Below are 22,644 nucleotides of genomic sequence, written 5' to 3' on the forward strand. Positions count from 1 at the left end.
GTTTCATTCCCAGCACTAACCCCAGGCCTCTGGCTGATCCCGGAATGTGTCTGATAGCTGTCCAGTGAAGATGGAAAGGGAGCATTTACTGATTAAATTACATACTGTGTGTAAAGTGGAGAGAGAGCATGTGTGTGTGTGCAGGTGGTTGCAGGCATGGGTGCGGATGCTTTTACCTAAAATGTGCACTAATGGGTCAAAGGACTTCCTAAACTGTCTGAGCCCCAGACGGAGGCACCAAAACAATGTCTAGTTCCCTGATATGACCCAAGACCGGCTCTTCCAAGCTGGGAAAAGAACCAGAAGGCATGCGCTCTCTCAGAAATGGCAGTGTTTCTTTGTTTTGCCAATATTTGTCTTCTTTCCTGAATCCCATTAATCTGTCAGGCTCTGCCCTTTCCCAAAACAGGGCCCAGGTGTGGCTCCTATACCAGCCTGCCTGAATGTGGAAGGGTTTCCTTCTGGTCTCCAAACCACCCCCTGTGCAGTTTATGCCAGGGGCAGGGCAGGAACACCAAGGTGTGTGTGGGTGTAGTTTTATTCTTTCTGGTTCCTGGCCTGGAGCCCTCCTTCAGGCTACTCTAACTAGAAATCCCTCCCTCCCACCTTGACCTTGAATAACCGGCACCAACCTAGAACCAACAGTAGAAGGGAGAGGCTGCAAACCCAGACACACAGAGAAGGCAGGCAGGTGACATACATGAGTGAGGTGGGCCAAGTGTAAGAGACGGTGGGGGCAATGAGGAGGACGGTGCCCGCTGGACAGAAAGCTCTCAGCATCCAGTGGATTGCTGCCCTGGGGAAATGTAGCTTTGGGGTGCCAGCTCTTACAATTTTCCTCAGAAAATTTGAGTGTTTAGCTGTCATCTCCCGGTTTCAACTGTTAGCGACTAAGTGAAAAATTTTTTTGAACGTATGCAAATCAAACAAAAGTAACCCCACACATCTGAGGGCCAGATTTGACCTGTAACCGCCAGTTTGCCCTTTCTGCTTTAAGACTATTAATATTTTTTTTTTTAAAGATTTTATTTATTCAGTTTTTCCCCCCAAAGCCCCAGTAGATAGTTGTATGTCATAGGTTCACATCCTTCTAGTTGCTGTACGTGGGACTCGGCCTCGCGTTGGACAGAGAAGTGGTGCCTCGGGGCGCTCCCGGGATCCGAACCCGGGCCGCCAGCATCAGAGTGCGCGCACTTAACCGCTAAGCCACGGAGCCGGCCCAAGAGCATTAATATTTTAATGAATGTTAATGGACTGCCTTAACAGACTTAAATTCCTTTCCTTAAGGTGCAAAATTAATAGAAATGCAAAGCTTTATGCAATCAAGTTATAACTATGGAGTTATAAAAAGTGGGATCTTCCACTTTTTACTATATACACTTTTGTTATTTTTAAAATTTTTTTATAGTAAGCATATGTCACTTTGTGTTAAAAAGCACAGAAATCTGAAAAAAATAAACAAAACTGGGTATACAGTATACCACGTGGCTTTGAACTCAGTCTGGATGACACGAACACAACAAACAAATCATCCTCTTTATCTGCTTGAATCATTTATCTCAGTGGTTCACAGCCAGGGGTGAACTGGCTACACTTGGCAGTGTCTGGAGACATTCTTGATTGTCACAACCAAAGTGGTACGTGGGGGTGGGTGGTTCCACTGGCATCTAGTGGGTAGAGGCCAGCGATGCTACTAAACATCTACAAGGCACAAAACAACTCCCCACAACAAAGAATTATCCAGCCCAAATGTCAATAGTGGCTGAGAAACCCCAATTTACTTAAGGGAAAACACAAACTAGAACATGTCTGAAATGTTAAGGGGCAACTGACATCAGAAATTATTTTGTATGTTAGTTGAAACTATTTAGTGATTGGCTAATGTTTTTATTCCCTATCTGTAGAAATTAAATAGTGAGAGAGCACTGTTAAATAGCCACTCCCAACAGATCCTCTAGGGCGTTGTTTTTGTGGATTTGCCCCTCATTTGCAGTGACTTAGCAGGAGTTAGAACACATAACACAGGACAGCTACCTGGCAAAGATGATTTAGTGATGTTTGCCGTCTCAAAATTTGGGAAAACCTTCTCGACACTGCAAGAAGAAAAGAGTTAGTTTGAAATATTTGCATGCTCTATGGTCCTACCTTGGATTTTCCAGGGGCAGATTTCAAAAAGTAGCTTCCTTATTTGCCTAAATTTGTCTCATTGTCCAACCCCACTTATGCACCCACTGGCAAAACCCTGCGTTTGATTCTTTGTTCTTCCATTTGGACTTCGACAACTATTTCCTAATGGTGATATTTGGGGTACATATTTCAAAGTCACACACACACCACACTGGCAGGTGTGAGAAATCGTGGCGTCAATCAACCGTGAGTAAAAGCAATTATTTACTTGTCTTTCATTTCACTAATTGCAAGCTCAATCACTTCTCCCCATAAATAATTGCAGGAATCAAGTGGCAGCTTTGAAGAAGGCCCTTTAAAAAGTAGTATATCTAATAGGAAACCCTGATTGAGCCTCAGGGGTGTGTGGCGCTAGGGGTGGCTTCTGGGATGGAACTTTGGGCTGCACCTGGAATGTGGCTTTGCATTCCTAATCTGTCGATTTTATCAAATGATCTCCAGGACCTATTTGCATGTTTTGATGATCCTGTTTCCTATGCTGACATAATAGGCTGGTGGTTCGAAGAGGGGTGATCTGTAGATCTTGTAGCAGACAGGCCGTGTGCCTGCCCAAGGTCTTTGTTCTTACAGAGTCATCTGGAGGGGTGTGTTTCCACTCCTTGCAAGTTCTCGAAAAGCACTCCAAGGCTCCCTGGGAAGAGCGGCTGCCCCCAGGCACCCACAGGTGGGAGAGCCAACAAACCTCAACAGGCTTGTTTTGCCAGCATAATTAAAACAGGTGCAGGGCATTCTTCTCATTAATTTCTGAACTGGTCAAGAAACAGAAATTTCCCCAGGATTATTCTAATTTGTGCTCAGAGCCAGCTTGGTTTGAAAAATAGGGCGTGGGATGGAGGAATGGGTGGGGGGGACAGATGAACTTCTAATTTTCCGGGCCGATCAATCGTTAATCCTTCTCCTTAATTACTTTTTCTTTAACTTTGTGATGTGGAATTTAGTGCTCGTGAAAAGAAAAGAACTGAGAGCCGTGAAATAAAGCGGGCTTTATCAATAGGTGATGGACACTGCAGGCGGCCTCAAAGCACGTCTCAAAGGCCCCCTTTGCCTGTGGAGAGAGGGTAATTTGATCTCCTTCATTTTCCTCGCTGGCACTTATTTCGGGCACGAATGGCAAGCTGTATTCAAATGGGGCTTTCAGAAACATATATCTTAAAACTTTGTTTTGCTTAAAATCATTTCATCTTTGTTTAATAGCACGTGAGTCTTCCTAAAGTACAGACGGATCGAGAAAGAGAAATAGGACCAGTTTTCTCAGGCAAAACTACCGCTGGGGAATGGGTGGTGATGCTCAGCAGAGAAGCACAGTCCCAATCCCCTTATGAGAAACATGAATTTGGCTTTCTCATTAGGCAGAGAATTAAATATATGAAGCCCTAAGGCTGTTTGCTATCTCCTGTTACCACTATTTCATGGGCAGGAGCTTCAGGGAAATCTCAGAGTTTTGGGGTCAGACAGACTTGAGTTTGACTCCTGGCCCCTAGTTCCCAGCTGTGTGGCTTTGGGGGAAGTTTCTTTGCCTCTCTGAGCCTCATCTGTAGAATAGGGATACTGTTTCCTACATTGCAGAGGTGGCATGAGAATTAACTTTGGCGTCGACAGACAGACCTGGGAGCAAATCCTGCCTCTGCTACTTACTACCTCTCTAAGCCTGTTTCCTTTTCTCTAAAAGGAGAAATGTGCCACCCGTAATAAACATTTTGTGAGGATTAAATAAGTTAATGCATGGAAAGCGCTAAGCGTAATACTTGGTGCTTTGTAGGCAAACAGTAAATGTTAGCTTTTATTATTATTTTTTTTAACTAACAACCTATGTAAAATGTTTGGCACTAAAATGTTGTTCTCCCTCCCCCTCCGCTCCCAAGCTCAGTACTTACGTTCAAACTTGATGTTTCGCAAATTTTCTGGGAGGTCATGGAGAGCCACTTTTAGCCACTCATCCAGCTGCTTGGCAAACTTTCGGATCACTTGAGTTAAGCTGGAAAGAGAAATGATACGCTTTAAGTGCCTCAGGTGCTGCTCAGTTCTCCCAGTAGGTCCCTATGGGGTTTTATTCCCGCTAATCGTGTTTTGGCTGCAACCAACAGGTGCCACTCACAGCAGCAACCTCGGAGACAGGGCTGGCAGCCCAAGCCCTGTGGAGAGCTGGTGGGTCTGAGAAGGGCATGAATTGAACATGCTCTGGTGCCAACACTGGTCGATGAGGGAGATATGGCATGCACAAGTGTGGAGAAAAGCCTACTGCAAGGCTTGGTGGCATCCAGAACTCTCTGTGAGCAAAACGCCATCCTTCGTGTTTTTGAAGAGCCTTGTGTGAGGGGTGAAGACAGTGGGTAGTGGGCCTAAGAGAGCCGTTTTGCAATTGGCCTCTCCTCCTCATGCTGCCCAGTCTTGTCTGAGCCCCCCAGCTGGGCAAGAACCCTGTCTGCAGCATACCACCACGCCTGCCCACCCAGCCTGGGCTCAGGCTTACCAAACTCCTCGCTGTTTGGCAGGAACTGGGAAGCAACAGCAAATTTTTAAACTGGCAAACAACCCTGACATGGACCTTGAAACCATATCAGATTTGGAGAGTCAAGGACTGTTTTGTAACAGGAGGTGGGAGAGGACTCGAGGGTGAAGGGTTGGGGGGGCAGGAGGTTGTAATATGAGATGGGAATTTGGAGTTGAGAACACATAGAGCACCATTTTCAGGCTTTCACCAACGAAATCATCTGCTCATAGCCCTAGGTCCAGTGTCCTCCATGAAGTCCCCTTTGGTCATGCTGGCCACAGGGACCTCTCCCCAGTGTTGACATCCACACCATCCTTGCCTTCCACCAACACCACTTACCCTGCTCTAGTTCAGTCTCCCACCAGCTCTCCTGTCAGACCATGATCACCAACCTCAACCCCACTAGGCAATCCTACCATGTTTTGCTGCTCACATACTCTTCCTTTTCCATGACTAATTCCAACCTTCTCCAGGACCCTCACCTCCAATCCCCCAACTCCCTCCTCCCCACCAGCTGGTGGCATCACCTCCTACTTCTCGGAGGTGTGAGGGGGAACAGAACCAAAAAGGAAGAACATCAGCCTTCTGCTCCCCACGTTGATCATCTCCCGCGACTTCCTAATAGAATTAAGGAGCCATCGCTCCTCCTGTCCCAAGGCTCAACCCCCCATCTCATCCCCTCCTGCCCTCTCAGGCACCTTACACTACTGACTGTCCCTCCTCCTGTATATTCCACCTTTTCCTCTCTCCTAGATCATTCCTCTCATCATTTTAATGTGTTCAAGAATGTTTCAGCTTAAAAACAAAAAATCCTCTTATTTCCTCACTCTGTCTCCTCAAGGTACCACCCTCTTTCTTCCACTTCACAGACATACTTTTTCAAAGAGTTGTCTAGACTATGTTTCCTTTTCTTCACCTCCCGTTCACACCTCACCTCACTCCTGTCCCTCGGCCTAAACAGCCTCACACAGGCAACAACCTTCAACCATGATACAAACCTGGTGGATTCATTTTGGTCCTTGTCTTGCTTGACATCTTGGTAGCATTTGGCTCTGTTAGCCCTTCCTCCTTTTGGAAACATTCACTTCCCTGGGCGTTTGTGACCCCTCAGTCTTCTGGCTACTCTTCCTCAGTCACAAAGCTCACACCCCTCTACCTGGCCATTATATTTTCCAGCTCTTCCAAGTTGAGTCCTGGGCCCTCTCTTGTCACACTGTATTCCTTCCCTGGATAGTTTCTCCATGCTCACAGCTTCAGTCACCATCTATATTCACTTTTATATCTCAGGAGCAGAGGTCTTCAGAACTCCCGACCAATTGCATACAAGACACCTCCAGTTAGAAGTCCAAAGCCATGTCAAACTCAACGTATCCACTGAACTCATCATTTTCCCCTCAGAATTGGTTCTTTTCTTGTGTTCCCTATTTCCATGTGAACTCTACTTTCCATGAAGTTGTGTTTTTAACTGTTTTATTATGAAAAATTTCAAATATACTCCAAGATAGAATAGTATAATAAACCTCCAAGTATCTATGACCAATAATTAGCAAAAAATGTTGCCAGTCTAATTTATCACATGCCACTTTTTCTTTTCTGGAGTGTTTTAAGCAAATTCAAGATGTCATATCATTTCAATAACTTAGTATGCATTTCTCACATGCATTTAAATATGTATGTATGTGTACACATACACATTTAAAACCACCATCCCATCAGTATGCCTAAAAGAATGAGCACTAATTCCTTAATATTTTCTAAAACCCAGTCTGTACTCAAATTTCTCTGTTTCTCTCAAAGACATCTTTTAGTTTGAATCAGGATCCAAACAAGGTTCACACATTGCATAAAACATATAATATTGTCTTGTGCTATTTCTTAAGTCTTTTTTTAATTCTATTTCATGCCATTGGTTTATTGGCAACATCATGTTATTTGTTCCCTGGAATGTCCAACATTCTGATTTGATTGATTTCTTCCTTGTTGTGTCATTTAACCTGTTTATCTATCCTGTGTGCTTCCTATAAACTGGCAGTTAGGTCTAAAGACTTGCTTAAATTCAGTTATAATTTCTTAGGCAGGAAAACTTTGTAGGTGGCCCTTGTACTGCCCATTGCCTCATCATGAAGCTTATAATGTCTGGTTGTTCCTCTTGTAGTGTATCTAGTTTTGAGACTCTAATAGTCTGTCTTCCCATTACCAGGTATTACAGATTTTATCTCCAAATTACCTCTCAATCTGAGCCAGTGTTCTCCTTTTCTCCCTCCTTCAAGCTAGCGTCATCATCTTTCACCCGCATCACTACAACAGCTTCCAGGGAATCCACCTTGTCCTGCTTGCCTTCCCACCTCCACTCCATCTTCCCCATCGTAAGAGGGATTTTGCCAAAACACTTGCAATTCTGGTCTATTTCACCTTCTGATCAAAACTTCTCAGTGCTTGCACATTAGTTTTAGCATAAAACCCAGAGTCCTCACCATGACCCTCAAGGCTCACCCTCCAGCCTTGCTCTCCCTCTAGCCCCACCTTGCGTTCTCTCCCTTCATCCACATTCCAGTCCCACTGCCTCGTCCACTGCTTCCTCACCCCAGGGCCTTTGTCCTTGACATCCTTTCATCCAAGAGCATCCCACCCCTCTTCACCACTCAACTCCTCCTCATCTATCTGATCTCAGGCCAGATGTTTCTTCCACAGGAAAACCTTCCCTGAAGCCCCTAGACTAGGTCAGAGCCCCCATTATTCCTCTTGAAGGGCCCTGTGGTTGTGACGGTTGGTAATTATACACTAACTTGTGTGATTATCTGATTAATGCCCATCTCTCCCACTGGACTTTACACTCCATGGAGAGGGCAGGGACACTGTCCATTTTGCTTATCACTGTATCCTCAGCACCTACCATAGTGCCAGACACCTAGTAGGCACGTAAGAAATGTTTGTTAAATGAAATGAATGAATGAATGGCTCCCAGGATTCAAATGGACAGACCTCAGATATATTCCCCACGAGACCGTACCCAAACTGTCCCTCCTTATCCCTCAGACTTCAGCTCCTCCCACTCTCCCCCTGGCTTACTCCATTCCCATGGCACCAGTCTCCTGTTTCTCTAGGCCTTTGCCTACCTCACCAGGGCTTTTGCACTTGCTATTCACTCTGCCTGGAAAGCTCCTGCCCCAGACAGTGGCCTGGCTCCTTTCCTTACCAACTTCATGAGTTTGTTCAAGTGGTGACTATAGCATTTGAAATTGCCAGTCTCTCCACTCTTTCAGCTCTCCCTGCTATCTCAAAACTCTTGATCCTGCCATATGTTTACAAAGATTCCTTTGGCTTCTGTGATGAAAGTCAACTATAGGAGGGCAAGGACAGAGCAGAGAGATCTGTTTGGAGGTTATTGCAATAATCCAGGCAAGAGGGTGGTAACAGTGGAAATAATGCGATACGGTCAGATTAAAATATTTTGAAGGCAGAGCCAACAGGATTTCCTGGTGAGTGGATGTGGATGTATGAGGAAAGAATGGAGTCGAGTAAGTCTTCCTGAAAGAAAAGAGAATATCTGCATCCCCTGTGCCTAGGAGGGCGCCTGATACACAGGAGGTGCTTAATGTTGAACACCGAGTGAACCAAAGCTACTGCGTGTGTAATAAAGCCACAGTTCAAAAATGGTATCACTTACTAGCATGCTGGATCCAACTTCTGAGTGAGAAGACTTCTCAGAATACTGGGCAGCTTTTGACAGAGGTCAAACTTTAGAGAAGTGCCCAGAGTGACCGTCCTACGGCTACTGGACCATCAGGGAAGGTGGGCTTGCCATTCTCCACCTATGACACACCGCCCAGAAGGCATTACTCGCAGCTGGAATGGGGGAGCTGGCCTTTGTCTGGGAGCAGGAAGTAAGCAGCAGGACTGTTGATGGGCCTTTCACTTCGTGCAATTGTTTGCTTTTATTAAGCTGAAGAAAAGTGGGGAGGGATTCAGCCCAGAAAGGATTCTATTTTGGGACTCGGACTTGGAACTGCCAGACTTTTAAGAGTAACCTAAACATTCAAGCTGCTCTGCTTTGGTGTTGAATGAGCAGGTGAGGAGCTGGCCTTCTGATCACCTAACCTAGGAGATGCCTCCTGGCCCGCTCCACCTTCCTGCAGCGTCTGGTGAGGCTGACCATCACCCTGCTTCTTGACATACTCTCCTCCGATGGTCTATACCCTGCAGCCTGACGTTCTTCCCCGCTGACTTAGCCTCATCTCCTTCCTTGGCTCTCCCTCTGTCTCACTCCCCAGGCTGGCACAACCAGGGTCCGCCCTGCACTCCTGGTGACACACCTTCTCCTCCCTTTTGTGCAAATGGCTCCCACATCTCTAGCTCCAGCTTCAGCTCTTCTCCTGCACCCTAATTCCACGCTTGTAGCTCCCTGAACGACTTCCAGCAGCGATGCTGGTACAACAGCAACAGCGGTGATAACAACAGCTGCCTTTTAATGAGCGCAATGTGCCAGGCACTAAACGCTTCACACATATTTTCTTATTTAATCCTCACATCAACCCTATGAAGTAGGTACTATTGTTAGTCCCAGCAGAGAGGTAAAAAACAGGCTCAGAGAAGTTATTTTATTTGTCCAAGGAGATGCAGCAAGTAAGAGGAAGAGCCAAGTTTCAGGTTCACATCTGTCTGGCTCCAGAGCCTGGACTCACAACTGTTACCTTACTGCCGTCTCAGATGATGAAACACCCACACTGCGCACCTGTAGATGCCTCGCTACTCCCCATCTCCAGACCAGAGCCTTCTCCTGCTTCTCTGTCAGGGGCATCGCTATTGCTTTAGTATCTCAGGCTTAGGCCTCAGTCTTCTCTGTACTTTGATATCTTATCCTCCCTGCCCAACCACCACCCCTAAAGACATATGCACGCACACACACATACACACGCGTGCTTACTTACTTCTGCTTAACCAATAGTTATTAACAACCATGGTGCCAAGATCACTTAGGAGGTCACAAGAGGTGAAAAGCCCAAATCTGAGAATAATCTACCTTTCTTATAAATAAGAGTGTATGATTCATGGTTTTCTCTATAATATCATCATTTATTCACCTGAAAGCATATTTCAATATGCTTTACTGAGTTGGAAAGGGAGAGGTGTGTCTGAGCTGGTGAGTTATGCCCCAGCCTGGGCCTGCCAGGGTAGTAAGTGAGGACTTCTAGAGCTGCTTCTCATTCCCACCCCTGGCCAAGTGCAGGGCCTGGCACAGAGATGGTACTCAAACAAGTTTGAGGGATGAATGAATATATAAAACTGTGAAAAGTCAGCTGTCAGACAAAGCCTGGTCTTTTGACTAACTTTGTCTTCCTGATTTAATGGAAAAGGCACTGGATTTGTAAGCCAAAGATCACTTTGGTATTTAATTAACTATGCATTTAAAAAAAAATGTCTCCTCTGGCAGACTGTAAGCTCAATGAGGGCAGGGAGCATGTTTATCTTCACTAATGCTGTATTCCAGGACCTGGCAGAGTGCCTAGCACATTGTAGTCACCAGTAAACATTTGTTTGATGAATGAATGAATATTTGACTCCTGGCTGTTTCATTTATTTGAAGGTGAAAATGAACAAGTTATTTCAGCTCTTAAGCTTCAACTTGTACATCTGTAAAAAGAAGCCAATTATAGAGAAGGCAGGGGTTAGCATTTCATTTGTATCCCACAAACTGCTTTATAATAAACTATAAATTCCTTGTGTGTGTGTAACACCTATAAAGCATGTGAAGAAATATGTGAAGCTCCCTTATAAAGGTGGGCATACTTTTACCCTCAGGAGGTACCTTCTTAATACAAAATGAAGGTAGAGTTTTAGCCATTATCTAGTTCACTTGATCAAGGCACAAGAAAGAATTTAATAACTCAAAGCCTTAAGGGGTCCTTTTATATGTATATAATTATATATAATATAATAATATAATGTAATATATATGCCATAATTATAATATAATACATATTTTTATAATATTAATAATTTAATAATAAAATTAATGTAATTTATTATATTATTAAATATATATTAATATAATATATATTATTTTTATAATCATGTATATTTTAAAATCATACGTATATACAGATATACATAAAAATAATCCAGTCTTAATGTGGAACACTTGAAAAGTACAGAAAAGCATGAGACTAAAATTTTAACATAATCCCACCTGGAAGTAAACTTTGTTAGCCTATTTAGTTATGCTTCTGTTCCACCTAGGGTGTTAAACATTGAAAAGGCAGATAATCTATAAAATCATAACTTCTCTTTAACCCATCAGAGAACTGAGGTCACAACCACCTAGCCTAGAATTTATGGAAAGACAGGTGCCTCCAAAGAGAGAAGGACTTGGGATGAGCTCATTTATGCTTGAGGGAGGAAAGCAGGACATCCCCATAACTAGGTAAAAAGAATTCAGCTCAAATTTTTTTTAACAAATTGCTAAAGGCCAAGTGTGAACTATCCTGAGAGTATAGAACTCTGGGAGCCACAGATCAAAGAAAGTTTACATCATTCACAAGGTCTTCTCCACAGATCTCACCAGGTGCTCATGAGAAAGACTGGTGGCAGGATAGGAGAGCAGAGAAAGCCTGTCTCTGAGGTGCGTGCTCGGAGGCGGGGAGCAGCCATTGCTGTGGAGAAGGCATGAAGCCCTACCAGAACTTTCTCCCTTGGAACAGAAGCCTCAAGTGGCTAGGGGAAGGGCAGAAAACGCTGTTGACCCCCCGGTACAGGGAGAGACCCACTGCAGGTGGGCAAAGGATCAAAAGGAAAAGCTCTCTAACCTTGGTAGAAACCATCATGGGCTCAGACTATTAGAGATTTATCTCTGGGGTGGGATAGGATCATTGAGAAGCCCAACTCTGAGATCCAAAAACCACAGGGCTTGCTTAAGACTCAGCCAGAACAGCAGAGAACCTCCCCCTACCATGTGCCCCAGCCCCAAACAGGCTAACAAGTGTAGTAGAGGTACACAGGGAAGGCCTAAAGCTGAGGATAGAGCAACAACACTGAGAAAAACCCACTCAACAAACAAACTTCCAACCTAAGCACAAGATACCCCAGAAGAATTTGAATCTGGCTGTACATTGAGGGTAACCATAGCAACAGCAAAACCCAAACCCAATGAACTCCTGAATAGACAGACTAAACACCTCACATTAAGAGCCCAGGAGAAGGGCCGGCCCCGTGGCTTAGTGGTTAAGTGCGTGCGCTCCGCTGCTGGCGGCCCAGGTTCGGATCCCGGGTGTGCACCGACGCACCGCTTCTCTGGCCATGCTGAGGCCGCGTCCCACATACAGCAACTAGAAGGATGTGCAGCTATGACATACAACTATCTACTGGGGCTTTGGGGGAAGAAAAAAAAAAAAAAAAAAAAGAGTCCAGGAGAAGAAGAGGCATGCCTGTTTCCAGGCATAAATACTATTTACCTCAGTCTCTAGTGTTCTACACACTGTTTGACAATCAATCAAAGGTTATAAGACACACAAAAAAACTAAGAAAAAGCACTCATTTTCTCAAGAGATAAAGCAATCAACAGAAACCAGACTATCAAACAGGGAATTTAAAATAACTATGATTAATATGTTAAAGGCTCTGATGGAAAAGGTAAGCAATAAGCATGAATAGAAGGGGAATTTCAGCAAAAACACAGAAATTAATTTAAAAAGAATAAAATCAAATGTAAGAAATGAAAATAAAAACAAAATACTGTAATAGATAAAGAATACCTTCAACAGTTTCATTAGTAGAGTTGACATACACAAAGAAAGAGTCAGTGAACCCGAAGATAGGTCAATAAAAATTACCCAAACCAAAACACAAAATGAGTGAAAAAAATGAAACAGTGCATCCAAGAGTTGTGGGACAGTATCAAAGGGTCTAACATACATGTAACTGAAGTACCAGAAGGAGAAAAGAGAGAGAAAATGGAGCAGAAGAGAATGACTGAGAATGTTCCAAAAATAATGAAATATATCAAAGCACAGATCCCAGAAGCTCAGAAAACCTCAAGCAGGATTTAAAACAAACAAACACCTAGACACATAATATTTAAACAGCAGGAAACCAAAGATAAAGAAAATCCTGAAAAAACTAAAAGGGTAATAAGGAAATACTATGAAGAGCTTTAAGCTCATGAATGCAAAAAATTTAGATAAAATTCTATGCAAACTCTTCTAGAAAATAGAAGAGAGAGTCTCATTTTATGAGGCCAGGATTACCCTGATACCTAAACCAAGAAAAGACATTACAGGAAAAGAAAACTAAAGATCAATAACTCTACGAACCTAGATATAAAATCCTCAACAAAATATTAGCAACTCACATCTAGCAATTATATATATATATATTAAACCATCATGACCAAATAGGTTTATGGTGGAAACAAAAGGCTGGTTCAATATTTGAATGTAAAACAATGTAATCCACCATAACAGACTAATGAAGAAAAAAACATATGATAATCTCAATACAAAAAAGCCTCTGACAAAATTAAAAATCCTTTCATGATGAAAATTCTCAGCAAACTAGAAATGGAAGGGAACTTCGTTAACCTGATAAAGGGTATCTACAAAAAAACCTACAGCTAGCATCATATTTTATAATGGATACTGAATGCTTTCCCCTTAATATCAGAGAACATAGAAAGACAGCCACTCTCACTTAGGCTGGGACATTATTCTAGAGGTCCTAGCTGGTACATTAAGACAGCAGGAAAAAGGGTACACAGATTGGAAGTCATGAAATGAAAGTGTCTCTATTCCTAGATTGTGTGATTATACTCATAAAAAAATCCCAAAAAGTCTACAAAAAAGCTATTAGAATTAATAAGTGAGTTTAATAGGATCTCACGATACAAGATGAACACACGAAAATCAATCACGTTTCTGTAAACTAGCAATGAACAACTGGAAATTGAACTTAAAAAAAAATAGTATCACTTACAATAGCACCAAAAACATGAAATACTTAGATATAAATCTAGCAAAATATGTGCAAGATCTATATGCTAAAAACTACAAAACACTGATGAAGGAAATCAAAGAGGACCTAAATAAATAGAGAGTTACAGTATACCGTATTCATGGTTGGAAGACTCAATATTGTTTAGATGTCAATTATTTCAAAATTTATCTATAGAGTCAGTGAAATCCCATCAAAATCCCACAGGACTTTTTATAGATTCTACAAAATTAATATGCAAAAGCCCAAAGGAACAATTTTGAAAAAGAAGAACAAAGTTGGAGGACTAACACTACCTGACTTTAAGACTTGCTATAAGGCTACAGTAATCAGGACAGTGTGGTACTGGTGAAGGAAGGGACACATAGAGGAATGGATCAGAATCGAGAGTCCAGAAAGATACCCAGACATTTATGGCCAATTAATTTTCTGCAAAACATCAAAGCAATTCAATAGAGAAAGGTTAGTCTTTTTAACAAATGGTGCTGGAATATTTGGGCCTCCATCTGCAGAAAGCAAAAATGAACTTTGATCTCTACACCTTATGCCATACACAAAACTCAAATTGAATCAACGTAAAGTAAAATTTAAAGTCTAAAAAACTGTAAAATGTAAAACCTAAAACTTCTAGAATAGAATATAGAAAATTTTTTGTGACTTTTCTTGCCAAAGACTTATCTGATATAACACCAAAAGCAACATCCATAAAGTAAAATATTGAGAAATTGGACTTCATCAAAACTAAAAAGTTCCACTCTTCAAATGATACTGCTTAGAAAAGAAAAACAAGCCAAAGATTGGGAGAAAATATTTTCAAAACACACGTCTGATAAAGAACTCGTTTACAGAATATATAAAGAATTTTCAAAACTCAATAATAAGAAAACACCCCAACAAAAAAGTAGGCAAAATATTTGAACAGAAAGGTTCACCAAAAAATATATGTAGATGCAAATAAGCACTTGAAAAGATGCTCAACATCATTAGTCATTTGGAAAAGGCAAATTAAAACCACAATGAGATATCACTACACAACTACACAACAGGCTAAAACAAATAAAATCCTGATAATACCAAGTGCTGTTGAAGACAGAGCAACAGGAACTTCCAACATTGTAGGAATGCGCTTTGAAAAACAGTTCAGCAGGTTCTTAATAATAATATTAAATATATACTCACTATATAACTCAGCAATCACAATCTAGGTATTTATGCAAGGGAAATGAAAACTTACACAAAAATCTGTATGCAAATGTTGATACTAGGTATATTCATAATAGCCAAAAACTGGAAACAACTCAAATGCCCTTCAACTGGTGAATGGAAAAACAAACTGTGGTATAGCCAAACTATGGAATACTACACCCAGCCTTTAAAAAGAACAAATTACTGATATACACAACAAGATAGATTATGCTAAGTGAAAGAAGTCACACTCAAAAGGCTACATACTATATGATTCCATTTATATAAGATTTTGGAAAGTGGGAAGAGGAATTGACTAAACAGGGGCATGAGGAAATTTTTTGAAGTGATGGAACTATTCTATATTTTGACAGTATATATTAAAAATGGTGAATGTTAATGAATAATCAATATATCTGAATTAAAAATAAAAAGCTGTAATAAAATAATAACAAAATAAATTGATAGAACTAAGAACAAAAGTATCTGTCGTATCAGTGAACATAAATGGAGTGGACTTACCTAGTAAAAGAAAAAAATCAGATTGGATTATAAAACAAATTCTAATGGTTCTGCATACAAGTGAGTTATAAAGGTTAATAATAAAAGGATGGGCAAATGTATTTAGACAAAGGAAAACAAAAAGAAAATAAAGGTCATGATATTAATATCAGACAAGGTAAATTCTGAGCCAAAAAAATAAAAATTTAAATGAGACTTGGTAATGCTAAGACTGCAATTCACAATGAAGACGTTGCAATTCATAATGAAAATATTACAACTCACGTTGAAGATAAAGCAGTTAGAAATATCAAAGCACCAAATAACATAGCATCAACATTCAAAAACAAACATTATAGGAAATACAAGGTGAAATAGGTTAGCAAACATTAGTAATAAAATTTTAACCTACTCACCTTTCTCAGTCCATAGCAGTCTAAGTGGACACCACTAAGACAACAGAAGAACTAAATAACAATGAAGTTGGTCTAAATACATATATGTCAAAGTCTGTACTTTGAAGACAGAGTATTTCTTCTTTTCATGTCACAAAACTCACCATACACTTAGACAACAGGGAAAATCTTAAGTCACAAAAGAAGAAATAGTTCAGAAAACACTCTCTAATCACAAAGTAATAAAAGTTAAAATGAATAACCAAACCAGAAAACAATAACTCCTAATAACTGGAAAATTTTAAGTGTTCTTTTTAAGTTCTTAGGACAAAGAGGAACTCAAAATTTGCAAAGTCTCCAGAAAACAACAATATTAAAGTATTACATATGAAAATATATGGAATATAGCTAAAATAGTGCTCAAAGAAAAATCCAAGCCTGAAATATTTATGTTATTAAGTAAGAATGAAAGAGAGTAAATAAATCAAGCATCTATTTTTTGGTAAATTTTTTTTGTTCACTGATAGAACCCAAGCACCTAGAATTGGGCCAGACACATAGGAGGCACTCAACAAATATTCGTTGAATAAATGGGTAACAGAGTAAACTTCAGACAGGAAAAAGAATGAGTTAATAAAATAAAAGCAGAAATTAATGTATTAGTAAAAAGAAATAATAATAGCACCAATAAATCTATCCAAGAGCTTATTTCTGAAAAAATAAAATAAAATAGGTAACTTAAACACAGAGAAATGGCAGAAAGCACAACTACACAAAGTAAAATGTAGTAAAGCAGAAATAATCACTGACAGAGGAAATTCAATGAGTCTACAAACCCACTTTGCTCAACCCTAAGCAAATAAATTAAAGATCTGGAAGAAATTAATAATTTTCTAGGAAAATATAATTTACCAAAACTTACCTCAGAGAAGATAGAAAATCTAAACTGACCAATTATTATAGGAAAAAAAGAAGAAAAATTTCAAAGATTTACCGCCATAAAGTACCAGGCCCAGATGCCTTCAAAGGGGAATTAATTCTATGTAATCTTCAAGAGCAAATAATTTTAATCCTACTTAAACTGTTTCAGAGTTTAGGAAAAAAAGTGGGGGAAGGCTTCCAGATTCCTTTAGGAAGCAAGAATAACATTGATACTAACACCTGCAAAGATTAAACACAAAAATAAAATTGCAGTCCAATCTCACTTATGACCTTTGATGTAGAAATCCTAAATAAAACATTAACAAATATGGGCCGGCCCCGTGGCTTAGCGGTTAAGTGCGTGCGCTCCGCCATTGGCGGCCCCGGTTCGGATCCTGGGCGCAGCACCAACGCACCACTTCTCCGGCCATGCTGAGGCCGCGTCCCACATACAGCAACTAGAAGGATGTGCAGCTATGGCATACAACTATCTACTGGGGCTTTGGGGAAAAAAAGGAGGAGGATTGGCAATAGATGTTAGCTCAGAGCCGGTCTTCCTCAGCAAAAAGAGGAGGATTAGCATGGATGTTAGCTCAGGGCTGATCTTCCTCACACACAAAAAAAGTAAAAAGACAAACAAACAAACAAATAAAATCCTGCAGCACAATAAAGAAAATAGTATACTATGAGTGGGTGGGGGTTTATCCTAGGAATGCAAGAATGGTTCAATATTAGAAGATGGATAATATGATCATTTCTTTAGATGATGAAAAACATTGGATAATAGTCAACAACCTTTCTTCATAAAACATTTAATGAATTAAGAAAAGATGGACATTTCATAACATGATAAAATATATCAATCTTAACCCAAAAGCCAGTATCATGTTTAATGGAAAAACACTAGATGCATTCACATTAAAGTTAAGAACTTTAACATGTTCTTGAGGTATAAACCAATGTAATTAGAGAAGAGAAATAAATGAGAAGTATAAAAATTAGAAACATAAAGGTAAACTTATCTGTCAGATATTTGTAGATAATATGATTATTATCATAAACCTGGAATATTATTATAAACCTGGAAAATCTAAGAGAATCCCCAAAAAGGAATACAACAGTAAGATAATTAAATTTAATATGAGCAGGTCCAAATATAACATTTAGATATCAATAGCTTTCATTTATATAAACAACCATCAGTCAAGAGATATGGAGGAAAAGACTTCATTTATATAGTAGCAACAAAAGATAAATATCTACGAATAAATTTAATTTAAAAAATGTATAAGATTTATATGAAAAAACATTTATAACATTCCTGAAGGCCACAAAATTAAAGATCAAAATAAATGGCAAGGCAAACGGTGTTCTTTGTTAGGAATTCTCAATATTGTAAAGATATAATTCTCCCAAAATTGATCTATAAGTGTAATGTAATCCCAATAAAAATACATATATATATGTTATATATGTACATATATATATTTAAACAGGCAAACCGATGCTAAAGTAGTTCATATGGAAAAATGAGTGACAATAACAGGAAAATTCTAAAAAAAGGAAAGTACGTATGAAGAGTTAGCCCTACCAAATATTACTGTATGTTTAAAAGCACAAAACTTAAAACAGAATGACTCTGGAATATGAATATAAAGAAAAGTCAATGGTATAGAATAAGAAGTCCAGAAATAGCCCCAAATACATATAAAATTTACTGTATAAAAAAGGAGCCATCTCAGATCTGTGAAGAAAGATGGAATAATTAACATACAGTATTGGGACAAGAAGATAACTGCTGGGAAAAAAAATGAAGCCATACTTTACGTCTTACACCAGGATGAATTCCAAATTGAACAAAAATTCAATACAATTCAATAAAATCCATCAAGTTAGTGGGATAAACCATGGCAAAATTATTTTATAACTGGGGTGGGGAAGATTTTTAAAACTATGATACAAAAATCCAGAAGCCATAAAAACAAGGACTGAGAAATTCAACTACACAAATATATTTTCTGTATGGCGAAGACAAAAGAACAACAAAATGAGAAAATATTTGCAACTCATTTATTACAGATAAATGGTTAATATCCCTAATAAATAAAGAGCTCCTAAAAGTCAATGAGAAAAACATCAACTACCAAATAGAAAAACAGTCAACGGATAAGAACAGAGAGTTTATGGAAAAGAAAATAGAAATCATCCTTAAAGATATGAAGAGATTTTCAACTTCATCCATAATAAGAGAAATGCAAATTAAAACTTCACTGAGAAAAGTATAAGTTACATATCCTTTGATCCAGGAATTCAGCCCTGTAGGAATTTATCCTGCACATATACTCCATGTAGTAGGATGAATGGTGGTTCCTCCCCAAACTGTCCACCGGGAACCCGTGAAGAGGAGCTTATTTGGAAAAAGAGGGTTTGCAGATGCAATTAAATTATAATCTTGAGATAAAATCTTGGATTGACTAGGTGAGCCTTAAATCTGATTTCAAGTATCCTTATCAGAGGCAGCAAGACACATAGAGTAGGAGTCAATGTGAAGATGGAAACAGAGACTGGAGTGATGCGTCTACAAGCCAAGGAACACCAAGGATTGGCGGCAACCACCAGAAGCTAGGAGAGAGACACGGAACAGATCCTCCCTCAAAGTCTCTGGAAGGAAACAATCCTACCTACACCTTAATTTCAGACTTCTCGCCTCCAGAACTGGGAGGGAATACATTTCTGTTGTTTTAAGCCACCCAGTTTGTGGTACTTTGTTATTGCAGTCCTAGGAAACGAACGCACTCCACCATATAAAAGGATGTACTTAAAACATCATTCATCATGGCACTGTTTGTATTAGGACCAGACTGGAAACATCAAGACAACTGATTAAATTCAATACAGTGGAACAGTAGGCAGGTGTAAAAAAGAAAAAACCTCTTTATAGACTGATGTGGAATGCTCTTTGTAATGGTCCCAATAGGAGACAGATGCTACTCAAAATAGGAGAGTTTATTTACAAGGGACAAGTCATAAAGGTGTAGACTGGCCTAGAGGAAGCCATAAGGGAGAAGGCTGCAACCTGGGGTCAGGGGCAGTGGGTGTTCACCCACCTCAATGCCCAAAGGACAATCTGGAAGGAGAGAGGCTGCCGGAAAGGCAGCAGAGCCCTGTGGAGGGACGTGGCCAGCCAAGGCAACCTCCCAGGGAGGGAGGCAGAGAGTCAACCTCCTGACTTCACTCTCCTCCCTCCCTCCCTTTGATGTCCCTCCTGACCCTCCCCATTAGCTGATCCCGGCTGGAACCCAGAGGGAAAGGGAGCCCTGTGAGGTGCTCCATGCGGTCCACCCCTTTGGGCAGAGGTCAGCATGGAGCATGGTGGAGCGTGCATCTGGAGGGGCATGGAAGTTGTCCAACTTAATCTCCAAGATTGTTTTTTCTAAGCAAGGTACAGAACAGTATATATAGTGCGCCACCATTTCAGTAAGAAAGAGAAAAAGTATATATTATACGCATTGGTTACATGTGCATAGCAGATCTGGATGGACCCCCAAGAAAATGATTATATTTGATGGTCTAGGGAGGGGACCTGGGTGTCTAGGGAACAAGAGTTGGGGAGACTTTTCACTGTAGCATATTATACCTTTTGAATTTTGAACCATACGAATGGTTCAAAACATTAAAATTTTTATTTATATTCAAAAATATAAATAAAACTTTTAAAAGTCCAATATTAATGGTTTTTACAAGGGAGGCCCCCGGACAGTGCATGATTGTATTCAATAAAAGAGAAGGAGGAGGGGCCAGCCCAGCGGTGTAGCGGTTAAGTTCGCACGCTCCGCTTTGGTGGCACGGGGTTCATGGGTTCAGATCCCGGGCACGGACCGACACACCACTTGTCAAAGCCATGCTGTGATGGTGTCCCATATAAAGTAGAGGAAGATGGACATGGATATTAGCCCAGAGCCAATATTCCTCAGCAAAAAGAGGAGGATTAGCATCGGATGTTAGCTCAGGGCTGATCTTCCTCGCACACACAAAAAGGGAAGCAGGAGCAATAAATGCTGGGGACCAGCCATGAGGGGAGATGAGAGGAAGCGTGCCCACCTGTCAGGTAACGCCTGCAGCACGGTGGGCATCAGCACCCCAGAGATGGCTTTGTAGAGGATGGAGTCACACACGCCGACGATGTTCACCACTGTGGAGGAGCCCAGCACAGGCAGCATGTGGGGCGGCATTCCTTGCCAAAAGTGCAGAAGGAAACTTTGAACCTGCATTGACCCACAGAGAGGAAAAGAACCATGAGGTTACATAGGGCCCTCCCAACAGAGCCTTTGGGACTTGGCCAAGGCAACCCAGTCTGCAGTGCTGTCGTCTACTACCCCTGCAGCAGCAGAGGCCGCCCCAGCCTGGTGTAGCTTTGGAGGCCCTACAATGTCCTCCTGTCCCAAGTCTTCCCCCTGCCCATCTGTGCTGCATGCCCATTGCTGGAGAACCACTTGGTCTGGCAGGCTGGGGTCTCCTCTGCCCTGGGAGAGAGGAGTAGCATGTTAATCCATTGGCCCCTTCATGCTCACTGTGGTCTGGGAAAAATTTAAGAAAGGGAAGGTAGGATATTGCTCTTAAAAAGCTCAGAGCACTAGTACCCACTATTCTTTGGGCCCGTTGGTGCTTCGGGGGCCCGTGGGTGTTCTGGGAAGGAAGGGAACAATGTGGGAGTTGCAGGTAAGAGGAATGTGTCTGCAGGGAGGAGAGTAAGTGCCATAAACAAAAGTCTCCTGATTCAAACCTGTGTGCCAAAAACTGGATAAAGTGCAAGGGTCTCTTCACATCCAAATTCTTCCATTTTCCCAAAGAGCCCCAACTAGTCATTGCCATTATGGGATGCTACATGGTGATACTGGGCAGTGAGCTATGTGGACACTCCAACCCCAACCACTAGCACAGAACAGAAATATAGTAGGCAGTCAAAAATAGAGTTATTATTATTAATATGATGAAAGCAGGAACTGAAGCTGTGTTGCTGATGAACGAATGGCAGAGTGAATGTCGAAAGCAGAGAACTCCTTGATGCCCCTACATCTATATCTTTCAGTGTGTGAGTTGGAGGTCAAGGAGAGAGCAGGGTCGGGGGTGGAGGGTGGGACAAGAGAAGGGAAGTGAAGGAAAAGAGTAGAAGACGGTTAACTGGTGTGTATAACAACATTGAAAAACAGCTAGACTTCAGCTAACATTGAGAAGTGGCTCATCTTGAAGTTAGGGAACAAGTAACTGAATTTTTGTGAATTCTCATAGGCTCGACTTGGTTCCTGGACTGTGTGTCCTTCTTTCCCCCACAGATGGGCACTCTTGAATTCCCAGCATTACCCACATCCCTGGTTCCTCATACAAATCCTGATCCAATGCAGGAGATAATTTAGTACCCCAGTTGAATACTTTGGAGGTGGTATTATTATCAGCATTGGCTTTATTTATTGAGTGCCTACTATACGCCAGGTACTTTGCATAGGTTCTCTCATTTAAACTCACAATACTACTACAGCTAGGAAGCATTACTCCCATTTTGCAGAGACATTAATTCATTTGTCGAAAGCCGGACAGCAAGTCAGGGAATGGATAAGGTAGAGCCCGTGTCTGCCTGTCTTTCCACCAATCAGTCTCGTGGCTAGTTTGTTCTTCACATGGTAACTGGGCTTCTACCCCATTCCTGAGACCCATGTCTCTCCTTGGACTGCTGCCCGCTTCCCAGCTTTCTGCCCCCACCCTGATGACCTGCAGTGTCCCTCAGGCCTCTCTTAGGAGTGGGGTCTTGCTTTCCTCTGACCAGGCTACCTCTGACCCCAGCCCTGACCTTAGCTCAGTCCCGGGTAGACAGACTTCCCTGATGTCCACGGCCTGTCTGGACTTCCCAGTATAAACACTGGATGGCAGACGTGGGGGATGAGGAATGGGGAGAAAAGCATACTCCCTGACTTCCTCGGGGGGGAA

The 22,644-nt window shown here is 41.3% G+C and overlaps 1 protein-coding gene and 1 long non-coding RNA gene across 4 annotated transcripts in view; one reads left to right on the top strand and one right to left on the bottom strand.

The window, feature by feature from the left end:
- Positions 1 to 22,644, top strand: part of LOC147913739 (uncharacterized) — a 103,541-nt gene that overhangs the window by 54,360 nt on the left and 26,537 nt on the right. The gene's annotated exons all lie outside the window — the stretch shown is intronic.
- The window catches only part of RFX4 (regulatory factor X4), a 139,754-nt gene that overhangs the window by 42,432 nt on the left and 74,678 nt on the right, over positions 1 to 22,644 (bottom strand). For all 3 annotated transcript variants that reach the window (XM_087448997.1, XM_087448996.1, XM_004418063.3), the window contains 3 exons: positions 20,764 to 20,927; positions 4,062 to 4,162; positions 2,035 to 2,093 (listed from right to left, as the gene is read on the bottom strand). In XM_087448997.1, coding sequence (XP_087305123.1) covers positions 2,035 to 2,093; positions 4,062 to 4,162; positions 20,764 to 20,927 — 324 coding nt within the window. The remainder of the gene's footprint in view (positions 1 to 2,034; positions 2,094 to 4,061; positions 4,163 to 20,763; positions 20,928 to 22,644) is intronic.

Source organism: Ceratotherium simum, chromosome 25 (genome assembly GCF_057802395.1).
Source record: "Ceratotherium simum simum isolate JZ-2026a chromosome 25, ASM5780239v1, whole genome shotgun sequence".
NCBI classification, from domain to species: domain Eukaryota; kingdom Metazoa; phylum Chordata; class Mammalia; order Perissodactyla; family Rhinocerotidae; genus Ceratotherium; species Ceratotherium simum.